Here is a 15,689-nt window from a genome sequence, read left to right as displayed (position 1 = left end):
TGTGACTGCCTAAAGGCTGCTATTACATACTGCTTTTTAAAAAAAAAAAAAAAATTTGACAACACTTAAGTAATGTGATACAAAACATAATGATCTTTCATGAGGTTTTGTTCAATGGATAAAAATGTGCTTCAATGATTGCAGTGTATTTAGAATTCAATTTAAAGCTGAGGATGTTTCTGCTTTCTTATAAAGTCCTTTCTACACTGTGCACCCGTGTTAATACAGCATCTGTCAAACCATCACATTGTTGCACTGTCTCTACATGAGGCCGTTTGTGTGTCTGCGGTCTCCCCCACCTGTGTCACCCTCCGTGTAGCGACAGAGGGACCTCTCAGATGCCCGATGACTCCGGTCTTTTCGCCGGTGTCCGTGTCTGGGAGTCCTCCCCTCCTCAGGTATCGAACGCTCCATGTTGTAATCGTCTGCGCCTCCTTTGTCTCGGTGGCCTCGCCCGGACCGGCTGTGGCCCAGCGACGAGACCGAGCGCTTCATGGGACTGCTGTCGTTGATGGTCTAAGAGAGAAAGAGAAAGAAACCACCGAGGGATGGAGAGAGAGAGAGGGAGAGAGAGAGAGAGAGATACAGGGAGAGGTGTTTCCTTTGACTGTTTAGTTGGTGTTTTCTGTGAGCGATGGGGTAACAAAAATAATGTGTATTTGTGTGCGTGTATATGTGTTAATGGGGTTTGTTTCTAAGGAAGCCCTCCACCCACCTTCCTCCCAAAATTCATCCCAAATCATACTCGCCCACATTAGTAATAATGTTGGAATCATGGTACTTTGAAAATATAGACACGGTATACATTTTATAAGGCATGGGGTCGGCAAGAAAGTCCACGTCCATCACAATTACTTCTGGGTCTACAGGAAAATATAATCACTTTTAATAAATCCACTGTAGAGAGATGCAACAAAATCTTGCGTGAATGTAAATCAAAATAATCTTAACATTCTACGTAAATACTCAAATGTGCCAAAATTAACTTGAAAACATTTAAGGTCAATTACTAAAACCACAGTTTAAACTAAACTTGATCTTGCCTCTTTAATTATCCAGCATTATTCCATCAAAACATGATTTATGACACAATATTCTTTTCTGATAGTTCTGATGCTAGGGAGACACAGCAGTTAGCAAATATTTAAAACCCCCTTTGTTTATTTCAACTTTTAATTTGCAAAGTTATTAGAGAGACATTTATCTTATTTTTTAGGTATTTTTGGCTTCCTCTGAAGCCTCTGTAAATGAGAGGCTTAATAAATTAATCAAAAACATAGTCTGCTATATATTTCAGTGGCTAAAGTCCTGAGCTTGGCTACTAAAAGGCCAGTCCACTTTTGTTTCCTGCTTCAGGGTTCAAACTATTGCAATTGCCGACCCCTGATGATGAGGACTAAAAGGGTATATAAGAAAAAAGAATAAAAAGAAATAGAAGAAAAGAGATGATGGCAAACGGCCATGCCTTCCATGCTTCTGTAACTTGCTTAGTAGAAGAAAAAAAAAAGAAAAGGGATAGAAGGGTCAGTAAAACTTGCAACATTTCTTCACCCCCACCCACCCCCATAAATGTCCTGAACATGGCACATTCCAGGCTGCACAAAATTCTTCTATTCTTGCACTGTCTCAGCGTGCTCTCCTACAGCCATGCATGTACATAGGGGTTGTCCTGAGTCCTCGAACGACATGAAAACTTTCTTCGGCAGTGCTGAGGCCTCATGCTCGAAGGCAGGACAGAAGGACAGAGCCTATGGTGCCACAAGTTGCTGACCTGGGCATGAAAACCAGGTTACTTCAGTGCTAAATCCTATGGCAGCTGAGCTGGCCAAGTTTTGTGGTTATTGTACATTACACAAATTAAGTGACAGATTTTCTGGCTTCATAGAAGTAGCACTGAGAATCCCAACAACATATCCATTCACATATGCCCAAACCCCTCCTCTTTCTGTCTCTCATACTTCCACACACTCACACAAACACGCTTAAACACAATTCAACACATTTCTGGCATGCAGTTATGAATGGAGACTCGGGACACAAATGGGAGACCACTGATCATCATTACAGACAAGCACACAGGCATGAGGACATAAAGCAAGAAAGCACGAGCAGCGGCAACTGAGCAAAGAGAGACAGAGACACCGAAGGCCTGGAGACAGTAGTATGATGAGAGGGAACAGCAGAATTCAGCCCGATTCCAAACTTACTACAATAGGTGAATGAGAGAATGTAGCTGAGGATACTGGGATCAGTTTGGAAACTGGGCTGGCATATGATTTCATGCCAAAAAAAAAAAAAGGTTGTTATAATACATTTGAAGAAACCCCTGCACTCCAAAATTATAAATACACATGAAGACATGACAGATGAGGAAAAGAACAATCTTTCGAGAGTGTTTCGAGAGAGCGAAAAGGGATTGAAAAAGGAGAAAGAGGGGGAGGAGAGAAGACAGAGAAGACAGGGTACATACACTGAGGTTACTGCCACGTTGCTTCCCTTTCCTCCGCCGCTGTATGAGCACAGAGAAGACACACACAAACACACGCGCACACACCGAGCCACAAATACACCAAAGGTATGGCCACACATGGAGCATACACACAAAATCATGAAAAGGAAGAAGAGGGAGGGGAGAGAGGGCGGGGAGACAGGGATGGTTTGATACACAATGATACACAGAAGTCAAAACCAAAGAGTGTTAGTTGGAGGTTTAATCCAAAAAGAGATGGGGTGCCACGGTGGAGAGAGGAAAGAGAGAGACAGGAAGAGAAGGAGGGACAGAGAAAGAAGGTCTGATTAGACACCGAAGCAGCAGTGAAGGTGGAAGAGAAACACTTACCACAGACAACTGGGGGTGGTTGGCGCCACAACAGTGTTTTATAGACAAGATCACCATGAAAGTGCTCAATCAACGGCACCACGGTCACAACAGCAATGACGACAATTAGCAAAAGACACGCACAAATGGATATGTGCACACTCACTAACACACACACGCACACGCACACACACGCACGCACGCACACACACACACACACACACACACACACACACACACACACACACACACACACACTCACTCACGATTTCAAACAGCAGCAAAGTGACAGGAACAGTGTGACTTTTAGAGCACAGAGAACAATGAGGGCACAGATAAACTGCAGAAGACACAGATATACACAACACACACACACGCACACGTCTGTAACACTCAATATCATGCCCATTCGAGTCCTGGTTTAAAAAAAGATAAAAAATAAAAACATGCCCCGGAAATTCAGAATGAGCTCAGCACGGGAAAAACCTTTGACAGGAAGGAAGAGACAGTTTAGTAAAACCACATGAACCACAAAAGAGAAATAAATCAGGGTCCTGACAAAACAAGAGGAAATAATGTGGGGGTAGAGAACTGTATATGTGTGTGTGTGTGTGTGTGTGTGTGTGTTTATTTATAAATGTGTTGTGTGCGGATGACAACCAGAGCACTCACCGGGAAATGAAACAATAGAAAATGAATGAGGGTGTGAGATGGAAAACAAGACAACCACAATTAAAAACCTTCATGCAGGTGTCAGGATGAGAGGAAGAGAAGAAGACAGCAGGAGAAACCAAAAAGGGATGGAAGGTCTGACTTTGCCTTTCTGTGGCCTTTTTGAATTCAAGCTTGGAGGTCAACATTTGAGCAAAAATATCTCCATGTTAAAATATTGTCTTGATAGGATAGTCCACACAACGACAGCCACATTACTGGTTGTTCTTCGGCTGTAACCCAATATAAAATGTACCCCAATGATAACAGAGATTTGTGAACTGTAGTCTGTATATTGCAGAAGTCCCTTTAACCCTGCTCTAAGCTTTCTCCAATATGGATTCCAGTAACCGCAGCAAAATATTCTTTAAGCAACGAGTCAGACCTTTGTAAATGTGATCTTTCCAAACAAAAGGAGGTCAGGAACAGACATCATGGGGGAAACAGAGAGACAGTGGAGAGGTGAGAATGCTGCTCACTTGGTTGTCGCCTGGGAGGCGGGGCATGGAAGCGGCCCTGCCGTGGCCTTCCATTGGTGGAAAGTGCTCAGTATCCGAGTAACCATCCTGCCCCATCTCTCTCATCTCTACCGTCTGCAAACAGAGCAGGAGAGCAGGAGATGGTGTGACTGGCTGCCATGAAAACGAATAGGGAGGAGGGTGGGGGGTAGGTGGTAAAGTTTGTTATCCAAAGAAAGCAGAGAACTGAGCGTCGCAGAGAGGCGAGTGTAGTCAGTGGGATAATTTGGTGAGTGTGTGTATGGTGAGTGACTTTGCCTGATTTCTTTAAATGCTGTTTTTGTTTTAAGTTGTTTTACGAATGGAATAAAAGAAATTGAACTGAATTGCAGATAAGAAGTCTCCAAACAAAATGTCATTTTGTATTTGCATATGCTGCTATCAATTGAGCTGCTAGCAAATGCCAGCAGAGGAAAGATTATTTTATTTTTTTTATCAATGGCAATTATGCCCGACGGAGGAGCGTGTGAGTCACAGTAGGAATGGATTTGAGGGGAAAAGCGTATGCAGCCCAAAGGGCGAGTGAAAAACACAGCTGATCTGATGATAATGTTGGCCAGACGCCGGTGCGGATACGTTGCAGGCAGTAAATTAAGTTATGTACGAATGACAACTGCTTTGGCAGGTTAGCTTGTACACACTGCAGTTATCTAAAATACAGCATGTTGTCTTGGTCACAACCATGCAAATTTCCCCTTGCAAAAATGCAAAATTATATTTTTGTTTGGAGGATACCTTGAGAATCGGAGGAGAATCTGACGTCTGTCGGTTTGGCCTCACCTTGCTTAACCACACCTTGGATTTAAACAGAGGTGTGGCACTTTATTTTGCTCTTATGCCTTGCATCATTCCAACTACTGAGTCTGAACTTCTCCAGACCTCTAATGATTGGCTGACTGATTCAGAGACCTGTCAGGCCCTCCAAGAGGCTCACAAGCAGAAAGGTTTAACAGCACGAAGACAGAGGCATGAACCACTCTGAAGACAGAGATAAGATAGATTTCAAATAAATCGCGGAAATGTACAGTGAAGGAAAAAAAAAATTCTGTTCGATGGAGACCGGTTCGAAAGACGGAGCCAATCAAAGAAAGGTTAACGCTAAGTGAGAACTGAAGAATCAAGGTAAGAGAGATTGCAGGAAAGGATACTGACCTACTTGTTAGAAATAATCAAAGGTATCTTTGCAGTAAGAATGTTGCATGTTATGACCACTGAACTTTTTCTATTTTATGCCAGGGTGGCTTCAGTTTACACAGCAGAAGAATAAGCAAGTATGTATGATGTTAACTGAGCTGGAAAGTAAGAACATGAAACAAAGAGCAAATCAAAGCCCTCTTCATTTGTATTTAAACCTCCTTTATAATGAAGCCCGAAGTCCTTCACCTTCATCTAAATCATGGGACATAAAGGTGTTATGAATAGGCACTGCTGTCCATGGAAGTGGAACTGCAATCTTTAACAGTGTAAAGATTAGAGTTTGTTTTACCATGTAACTGTCCTCAGTTGTTCTTTGTCGATAGCAATGACATGAAAGTAAAAACAAATGTTGGATGGACCAAGTGTTTGAATACTTGTTGACATATAAACCTACATACAACAAGGATGCATTTTATGTGTATAGAGTGTGTTGTTATTTGTATGGTCCTGTGTGTGTGTGTGAGTGTGTGTGTGTGTGTGTGTGTGTGTGTGTGTGTGTGTGTGTGTGCGCGCGTGTAAGGACCTTCTACCTGCGAGTTGGTCATGCTTCCCAGGCCATCTTCAGGGTGTCCTTCAGGGGTCCAGCTGCCGACCTGCTGGGATATCTCCTGAGCACGAGCCGTCACCCATGATTGGCTCTCTGGGAGCCCCCCTTCCGCCGGCCTAGGAGACACACACACACACACACACACACACACACACACACACACACACACACACACACACACACACACACACACACAGAGAGAGACACGGACACATCTTCCTTCTCTGGTCTTCCTTCAACAAATCCCCTCCTGTAAAGTGAAACAAACCAACCACTTCTAACTCACAGATTGTTGACAGTGTCTGTTGTCTCAGGTGGAGGCAGGGCGTTGTTAAGTCCCGGAACCCCATCCAGGGCGGGGGTACTTGGCTCCATGGGCTGAAACAGTAATGGCGTTCGATTCTGTGTGAGATATACAACATGGCCGTCGCCAGCTATCAGGCAGACTGACAGGGAAATGCGGGGAAAAGGGGCAGAGCAGGAAAAGAGGGAGTGTAAATAGGGGGGCTGTCGGCTACAGCAAGGCCAGGCAAACTACTTAATGGAAATGGAATAAACGGGGGAGAGGGACTCTTAAGCAAGCGATGCCCAGCAGCTAATATAAGTAAGAGATGAGTGGACTCAAGAGTGCATTCTGGGACCTAAGCAAAAGAGTGCACTATCGGGTTCAATAAGGTTCAGTTGTCATTCCAAAAAAACTAAAACAAACAACAACAACAACAACAACAACAAAACACATTTCAAATTCCTCAATAGGGGAACAATAAAAGAAGTCCCCCGTCCAAAGGATGATGGAGGGCATCATAGCAGATAAACACTGGAACAATCTTGTGGAGGGGAACATATAGCAGGTGAAATGCATGATGGGACTAGTCAAATATGAACTGCTATGTTCGTTGTCATTTATCAATTAGTCATCCACTGAAGAAGACGCAACAGTACGGCCAAATAACCACCTTTCGCAATCTCAAAGTGGCAATAACCTTGTTACATATGCAAGTTGGATAAAGCAAACATTAAATAAAAAAAAAATCAGGAAATGTAAAATCTTTTACATTCAAAATGTCAAATTCTTGAGTTTTGTGATTTTAAAAGGTGTCATTTTCTTGATCCATCTACCTCAGGGGTCTCCAACCAGTGGCTTGCGAGTTAACTGTTAACTGGTAGAGATTTTATCAGTTGATTCTGCAGCTCTATCAACCTGGCTTCATGGACCTTCATAGCGAGCTTTGGCTCTTTGTTTGGCTATCAGGATCCAACTTTAGGTTTACTGACACAGCCTGACACCAGCTATTGAACATAGTGGAGAATTTAGCGGCTAAATTGCCAGATTTGCCTGAGAGCTAACAGGTAGCTCGCGAGCTTCTGGTTGAGTCAGTATGAGTTGAATGTCAATTGGTTATTGTTCAGGTGAAAGAAGCTTATTCAGCTGGTTTGGTGGAGCTCAGCTATGTGAATAAATGTGACAAGTGTCCTAGAGCTGCGCGATTAGCGCTTGGACACTGGAATTCTAAGTAGCTCTCAGAAGAAAACAGGTGGGAGACCCCTGCTCTACCGTTGTTAAATTCCAAACTGTGGCATCTATGTGTGCAAACACTAAATACAATGTAAATGTAAAGTACAGCAGGTAAAGCATATTTGAAACTTTTAGATCACAGCGTGAGGTTGTCTGCACTGGTGACATTTTTGGATCGAGGCCTCTCATTGTGTGCTGCTGCAACACATGGTCAACTACAATGCAGCAGGTGGACTGAGGAGAGGAAATGATGTGGCCCATAGGTGTGTTAGCGGAGAGAAGAAGTGAAAATAAAAGACGATAAAGTACAAATAAATTAGTGAGTGTGGATAATTGTTTGTGGCCAGAGGCAGAGTAAAGGAAGGCAAAATGTCCATTAGAAAAAAGAAAAAGAAAAACAAAGTGATGTTTTCCAACATTTTAAGTATTTCAATACGTTAAATAAGAAATGAATGAGTGCTGTCAGTAGCATGCAAATGTTTATGGTCTGGCAGCATTAACCTGTTCAGGACCATCACATTTTTGTTCTGGTAAGATATCATCTTCCGTTAAATGCAGCAAAATGAATGTGGAGCGCGGTCATCTCCGTCATTGAAATCCTTCTCTCCTTTAACAAGAGGCAGTGTGCTGACTTAAAGGAAAGAAAACGTGCCAGAATGCAATGCGAACTGTCCAAGGTTACAAGCATGGGTGATGGGGAGTTAGAAGCTCTACAGTATCTTTACAAGCAGTCGATACAAGACAGGAGCTCAGCAAAAGAAGCCGTAGTGAAGGTTCCCATGATGTTCAGGTACGGGCACCTTTGGGGCTGTGACAACACTTCAGCCTGTTTAAAAGCAAATGCAACCTGCTAAATTCTCAGTTTCAAATTTTCTGTAAAGTACGGTAATTGACCTTGCATTTTTTTTTCATCCATAATGCTGAAATTACTGGAGCACACTTTGCCCAGAAGATGGCAGCACAGTTTTTGCTGTGAATCCTTTGTAGGGACTCCTCCCTGATCTGAACAGCGGCTGTCACAGCCCGGGCTTGTATGAAGAAAGCTACAGACCTGTGGCCTTGATTTCAGCACGTCAGTCTGCCTTTATCTTTACAGGGTCGGATGCGGCTAGGCTGTTACTTTACTAGAGACAGCAGTACCTGTTCGTCACGAAGAGCTTGCGATCGCTTGATCTTGCTCTGCCGGTAGTACTCCATGATCATCATGGCAGCGTAGATTTTCCCCACTGTCAGGTCTGTAGCTGCTGAGAGAATGACAAGTTACCCTGCAAGATTAGACCCTTTGGTATGGACCCTCAGCGCAAGGAATGGTAGAAAGTGGTGAGGCATGCACACAAAAACACACTTACACTCTCACATACATCTCTCTCGCACACACACACACACACACACACACACACACACACACACACACACACACACACACACACACACACACACACACACACACACACACACACACACACACACACACACACGAACATAAAGCAAATAGTCTTTTCACTGACAGATAGATTAAAATACCAGCATGTTCATTTATTCCAACTCTATTTAAACTGTATTGAGCATTTACTGAACAATAATCGCAAGCAAAATCGTTTAATTGAAGAATATCATGCTGATATAAATCATGCTTGATAAGCAATACCAATCAATCAAACAAAATGCAGTCCCTCCAAATAAAATAATAACATAAAATCGGTGACATCTTTGAACTTGGTTGTAGAAGTGAAACTCAGTCCAGAATAAATTTCCGATGCTCCATGCTATTTTGATAGTAATTCTCATGCACTCCGCGAAACTAGAGCAGCTACTGTTTTACGTTTGGGCACCTGTGCATTTGCTCTCAGTGTAATCAAGGTTTAATTTGCAGAAATGTAGTGGACAGAGCTGACTGCCCTGGAGTGAAAAGACGTCTATAGAGAGTTAATCTATAGTAGGGCACCCTCTGATCTCAGGCACAGGGAGGAGGGGGGTGGGGGAGTGTTGTGGTCTAAACCTGGTGGTGGGTTTATTCTGCTGGGTGTAGGTAGAAGAAAGGACAGGAGTTATGGTTTTGTGTGTCCGACTGTGTGTCTCTCTCTCTGTGTGTGTGTGTGTGCGGGTGTCTGACGTGCAGCCTCTGTTTGTCTTTCTAGACCTGAGGTATGTGTGTGTGAGGTGATGTGCCGGCTGATTCAGAGGGTGCGGCAGTGAGAGAGACTGGCTGAGAGAAGCGAACCTCAGGTGGCGTGAAGAGAAACAACGTCGGAGCACTGGGTGGCACGAGGTGGTCGAATCGAGCCGCGCTGCTGTGCCTACACCCACGCTCTGCAACTTACACTTGTGCGGTGTAACCAGCAAATCCAGGGTCTTCTGCGAGAGGTTGGGCCAGATGGCCATCATCTCTTTCCTCAGCTCGGCGTCCATCTGGTGCTTGTCGATGCCACCTAGTTTGGTCATAACCAGCACATGCGTGCACACGTGCAGATACGTGCACAGATGCATGGACATCCGTGCCCAAGTAGGTGGACACAAATGAACATGCATGCAAAAATGCACATTAAAAGGTTGACCCATACACACAAAAGCCCACACGTCATTCATAACCATTCAGATAGATAAAAAGAGGTATAAGACAAGACATACGAACATGAAAACAAACAGGAAAAAAAATATGTTTTAATTAGTGAGGTAATAATAATTATGATCAAGTCATAGCTGCACTGAAAACTGTACACAGGCTGTACACACACTTGTGGCAGCATCTTGATTCCCCAACCTTCAGGCTCACAAACAAATTATCAACATGCTACACATAGGATCTCCACAGCCATAGTAAAGCACACTATACATAAGCTATGGAAGGAGAAGCGTCGCAGAGAGCTGAAGGTTTCTGGATTCAGCCCAGAAATAGCACCAAGAGCTCCACTAAGGTCAGAATAAGAAAAAAAAGACAAGAGAGCTTGTGATAATTGAACCAAAGCATGTAAGGAGGGATCGGAAAGCTTCCGTACCCTTGGCGATCTTGATGTCCAGCGCAGTGCGGATCAAGGCCATGAGAGTGGAGTTGAAGTGGACCGAGTTGTCGTCGGCCACAGGCAGATCCATACGGAGCAGCCTCTGTGAGAGAGCCAGTGAGCAGTGAGAAAACTGTGGGGGAAGCAGGGTGAGTGTGGAACCTCCAGGTGACAAGGGGAAGGGGCTCAGAGGGAGGCAGGGAGGGGAGCGGGGAGAAGGTGGGAGTCTGAGGTTGGAGGAGCTGCTCATTGCATCTGCAGCAGGCACTGACTGGGTCTGTCTATCATAGCTCAGACTGAGGTGCCAAATTAGGCATACTTAATTTTCAGAGCTGCAGTAACAACACATTCTCAGTAATTGTTTTGTGATGTAAAAGAACCTGTGAGGACCAGAGTGATCAATGAAAAACCTTCCATCGAGTCACATACTCATTTATTTGTCAGTTTTATTCTGTGTTTCTTGACATCCAAAGGACCTCACAGGTTCATTATGCATGCAGTCTCAAGCCTTCAATGACAAAAACGGAGGACCGGCTGAGCAGCAGCTACTATTATCCACAGCTCCCCCTAGAGGTTTGGAGGTTCACAGTGAACACAACAGAGACCAGACAATAAACCAAAAACAAACCGAGCGACTGCTCTGAGGAAGAAGAACACTTTGTTTTTCGTTTATCGGTTTGATCAGTTGTAGGTCTTGTTGGTTGGTAATAGAACCAGACAACACAAAGTCACACACCATCTCGCAGAGTGACGTTCGTGCGTGTTTGGTGACATAAGACGGCAACCCGGCGACAACCCAGACATGCAGTGCCTCATCATGCCTCCCTCCCCACATTCCGATTAAAAGCCTCTCCTTTAATCCATTTTACCCCAAACCCTTCTTGCACATCCCGCCCGCATGCAGCATGCAGTGCGCACACAATATGCCTCATAGGACAAGCAGCTGTGCAGCTGTACACTGAAAGCATCCTCTGTTGGCGACATTAAAATTAGTTTGTGAGATTTTTTTTTTAATGTGGCTGTTACAGGAGGCAATAAGAAAATGTGTAGACGATGGGGCTATGCTGAAATGATAGCACAAGTGGCCCTACTGCTAATTTTCTGATGTCTAATGTGTGAACAATGGATACAGACTTAGAGGGTTAATAGGTGAGAGAGAGCAGCGTTCTGTGGAAAAAGAAAGAAGGGGAAAAAAAAAAAAGCCCACGATGGAAGTGTTGTTTTGGTGCATAATGATTTTTCAGGTGAGAATGTAGGAAATATGAAGTGGGAATTTTTTTTTATTCTGCCAGAAAAAAAACAAAAACAAGAATTGAAAGGGAAAGTTTAAGAGAAAGAGATGATAAAGAATTAAACGTTATGAGCTGGAGCAAAAGTAAAAGTGACAAAAAAATTAAGAAACAAAACAATGCAAAGAAAAAAATTGAAATAAACATCACCATACTTAGTTGGCTGTGTCTGTAAAAAAAAAAAAAAAAAAAAAAAAAAAAAAAAAAGCTGTCCTTCCTGAAGGCTCTGCTCCCTCTCTTCAGGACAGAGATGATCGAAGGTTAACAACAGTGGACCTACATGGGTCATTGTTCTGTGGACTGGTTGGAGGGGTCAAAGGTCAGATTTGGATCTCTCATTGGCAAGTGTTTTGGGGAAGTGGTAGGGATTGTAAGATATAAACACAGAAATGGTGGATTTCTGGATAATTGATCTAGTAGTATGTATCAAAGCATGCATGAAAAGCATGTTAGGTTGTTGAGCGGGGGAAACTGAGGTTGTTGTTTTTGTTTATTTCAGGAAGGAGGCTTATAGTTGATAAATAGTTTGAGAATACAAATTAGGAGAGAAAGAAAAAGAAGGAGGTTGGCAGTGTTCGGGGTTAAAAATAAAGATATGATAAAGTGAGAAAGAGACAGAGATAGAGAGCTAAAAAAACCCTGGGTCAAATAGTACAGTTTAGACCCCCGAGGCAGCAAGCTTTAATTTCTTACGAGCTCATAGATATAGATTTCCATACAGGACAATTACCATAGACTGTTAAGTCAAGTAGCCTATGATAAATAATCTTGCAGCATTTCCTTGACTGACACGCTATAAATCAACCCCATGTTTAAGCCTTATCCATATACAATTGGAAAAAGTGTATAATGTCAGTATCATTTGACCCAGGTCTGTTGGAGAAGGAAGGGGAGGTGAATAAAGCAATGGTTAGCAATGGAGTAATCTCCTGTGCCTACAGGCCTTTTGGCTGGTAGCCCCCTGAGGCTCACAGTGATCCGCCAATGATTTTTCAACCTGATCACAAGAGGAGTTCCAAGAACATGTTGTAACATGAAGGTAAATGTGTCATTATTATTCTTTCTATTTGGATAATTGGTGTAAGATTCCTTGTGTCTGTGTTGTACTCGACAGACAGGGGCGTGTGCAGGAGGGAGGTGGTGGTGGAGGTGGTGATCGGCCATGCAGAAGGCAGGTGAGGGAGTGTATGTATGTGTGGGGAAGGGAGCAGTTTGCAGAGATGAAAGGGAGGGGGCTGGAAACAGAATAGAACTGCATTGACGACAGAACCAAAGGACAAAGAGAAGATTGGACTTGCAGATAGAAAAGGCTGCTTGGGGGCTTGGAGCTGCTACATGAAGGGTGACAGAAAAAGAACTGCTTCTGTATGGCAACCAAAGGCTCTCTGAGGAAAACACATCACTGACACAAGCCCTTCTGCTCTCTCTACCATGAAAAATAACAGAAAATATCCATGTGTAGGTTGATGTGACCTCATTCTGGGTGTGTTTCTGTGTACGTGTGTGTGTGTGTGTGTGTGTGTGTGTGTGTGTGTGTGTGTGTGTGCGTGTGCGTGTGTGCGTGTGCGTGTGTGTGTGTGTATCCGCCTCATCCACAGGATGGAACGAGTCGGAGGACAGAAGTCTAGCGGTCCTTCCAAGCCCTGCTGCACACGCATGCTTCTGTGTAAAAGTGTGTGTGTTTAGAAGTGCCTACCTGCATGGAAAGTTTATCATTAATATGATTTAATTGGTTTCATACAAATATGTCTAAGTAATTGCATTAATCTGTACACTTACTACCATCACTCTATTTGCAAAATAGTTAGAGCCCAACCGATTTGATTGGCTGATTTTAGCCTACCACAAATATGTTGCTGTTGGCGTAAGTTGGCTGATATGCACCAATATATATATTTTTTTCAACTGAACAAAATGAAGAAAAAGATGATTGGGGTACATTCGTAATTGTACCATTTGTTTTTGTTATGATTAATAATGATTAAATTCTCATGAAGTTTACTATTTCAGTGCACATATACTGTAAAAAAATAATACTGCCTCCATTACATGGCTTTGTCACAAGTGTCAAAAGTGTCACTTGAAGAAAATGTGTTCAGAAAATTGGTTGATATCAATATCAGAATTTTTTTAATGCCCTCATATCAGTGTCGGGCATCGGCCCCAAAAATGCGACATCAGTGTCCATCATACACGGTGCAAACGAGCTGAGAAGGTCCCTCTTTTTCGTCCCCTCCTGTGGATATACACCCCCACCTCTAACCTTTCAACCTAATGGTCTTGCCACTACCGCCACCCCACCAATCCCACGCCACCACACAACGCCACAACACCGACCAGCCCACCCTCACTTTCCACGAAAAGAAACAGAAACAGAACCAAAGAAACAATGACACTAAAGTTTACACCACGTGGAGCGTTGATAATCCCTGGCCCCTCCCTCCTATAGAGCCGACCCCCTCCCCCCCCCAAAAAAAAACCCACGACACCCATGGAAGACTCCGGTGAAGAAGGGGGCCTTTCTGACCTTGTAGGCCACCCGTGCTGGACACCTCTTCCCGAGGCCTAGTGGAGGACACATGTGCCTCAGCATGTCATACATTTCCCTGCAACTGATCCTGCCACTGCATCATCAGCCAGTACCACCACCCCATTAACAAAAGCACAAGAGAGAGAGAGAAAGAGAGAGAGAGAGAGAGAGAGAGAGAGAGAGAGAGAGAGAGAGAAAGAGAGAGAGAAGCAGATATTGAGAGAGGGGGAAAGAGAACGGAAAAGATACAGCAGTAAAAAAAAAAGAGATGGAGGAGATATAGTTGAAAAAGAGAGGAGATATTAGCGAGAAGGGGAGAATGACAGAGAAAAATGACCAAAACAAAGCAACAAAACAACAGAAAAGACAAGGTTATTGAGCTGATTTGGAGAGATTGTGGTTTTGTGGCTTTTGTTTGAGCTACAGTTCTCTCTAACAGTTTGTCATGACAAAACAGAGAGGGAGTAAATGACAAGAGAGAAGGGAGACAACAAGAGGGATCTGAGGATTGGACTTTGAAAAGTAAATATTCTCTTGTAGATAATTCTGTGCAAGCAAAGACAAGATACAGCATATGTGTGTGTGAGTGCGTGTGTTTGAGTGTGTACGTTTGCACAGAAGAGCAGGGCAGAGCTTGACAGCAGGCACCAAGCTGCTCCTGCTCGGATGAGAGAGGGGAGGAAGAGGAAGGGGTGTCAATGCAGTTTCTGTCTTTCCCCCAACCCCCAAATACTAAGAACAATGCAACACTACAGTGGGCAACCGTAGCTTGCTACATTATAGCCATGGCTCCACAGCAAGCAAAAGAAAAAGATATTCATAAGAAAATAAAAAAAAATAAAAAAAAATAAAAATAAATGTACTTTACAATGTGATAAAACGTCTAAATGTGGATTTTTGTCCCCCCCCCCCCCATTTCAGTTAGTGCATTTCACATGCTTCTCTGGGTGTCTGCATTGTCCCGCACATTCTCTCAGCAGTTCAGAATGCAAGTCGATAATGGTGAAAAAAAAAAAAAAAAGAAGTTGTAAAGTGTAAATGAAAAAGAAAAAGAAAAAGAAAGCAGCATTCACTCCATTCCTGGATGCTATGGCTAGCAAGTGTGGTTGAGAGGTTTTGTTTGAATGGAAGTCAAACCTTGCAGGCCACCCTATGGGGACATTTCTTGCCTAAGCCGAGAGGCGGGTCGATAACTCGTAATAAACTGTACATGTCCTTATAATGTATGCGCCCGCTGCAAGAAGAATACAGGGGAGTTAACAAACACACGCATACACACAGGGAAGAAACACACGCACACACACATCCAGAAAAAAAGAGAGAACATTGGGAGGAAGAGCACAAGAGTGACAAGAACACAGTATCTGAAAATACTTTACAAATATTTAAAAAAGGACTCTTGAGACACTTGAATACAACACACAAATAATAAACACATCACTTCACTGCATGGCACATTGTTTCACTTTACAAAGCCCTCGTCCTTTGTTCTCTCGTTTTTCTTTCTTCTTTTACGCCTTTAGTTTGACACCCCTTTCCTTCTGCTTTTTGAACCATCCCCTAA

The 15,689-nt window shown here is 43.4% G+C and overlaps 1 protein-coding gene across 1 annotated transcript in view; it reads right to left on the bottom strand.

Annotated features, from left to right (window-relative positions):
• cacna1aa (calcium channel, voltage-dependent, P/Q type, alpha 1A subunit, a) overlaps positions 1-15,689 on the bottom strand; it is a 66,197-nt gene that overhangs the window by 6,462 nt on the left and 44,046 nt on the right. Inside the window, 9 exon segments of the mRNA XM_069149307.1 lie at positions 300-516; positions 2,471-2,509; positions 4,009-4,122; positions 5,775-5,907; positions 6,078-6,193; positions 8,448-8,551; positions 9,629-9,736; positions 10,304-10,409; positions 14,123-14,219. Of these exon segments, the coding sequence (XP_069005408.1) occupies positions 300-516; positions 2,471-2,509; positions 4,009-4,122; positions 5,775-5,907; positions 6,078-6,193; positions 8,448-8,551; positions 9,629-9,736; positions 10,304-10,409; positions 14,123-14,219 (1,034 nt within the window).

Source organism: Embiotoca jacksoni, unplaced genomic scaffold (genome assembly GCF_022577435.1).
Source record: "Embiotoca jacksoni isolate LCO1_2020_lvr unplaced genomic scaffold, fEmbJac1.0.p SCAF_15, whole genome shotgun sequence".
Taxonomy (NCBI): domain Eukaryota; kingdom Metazoa; phylum Chordata; class Actinopteri; family Embiotocidae; genus Embiotoca; species Embiotoca jacksoni.
Note: the sequence above shows the minus strand (reverse complement) of the source record. Positions and strands in the feature narration are given on the sequence as shown.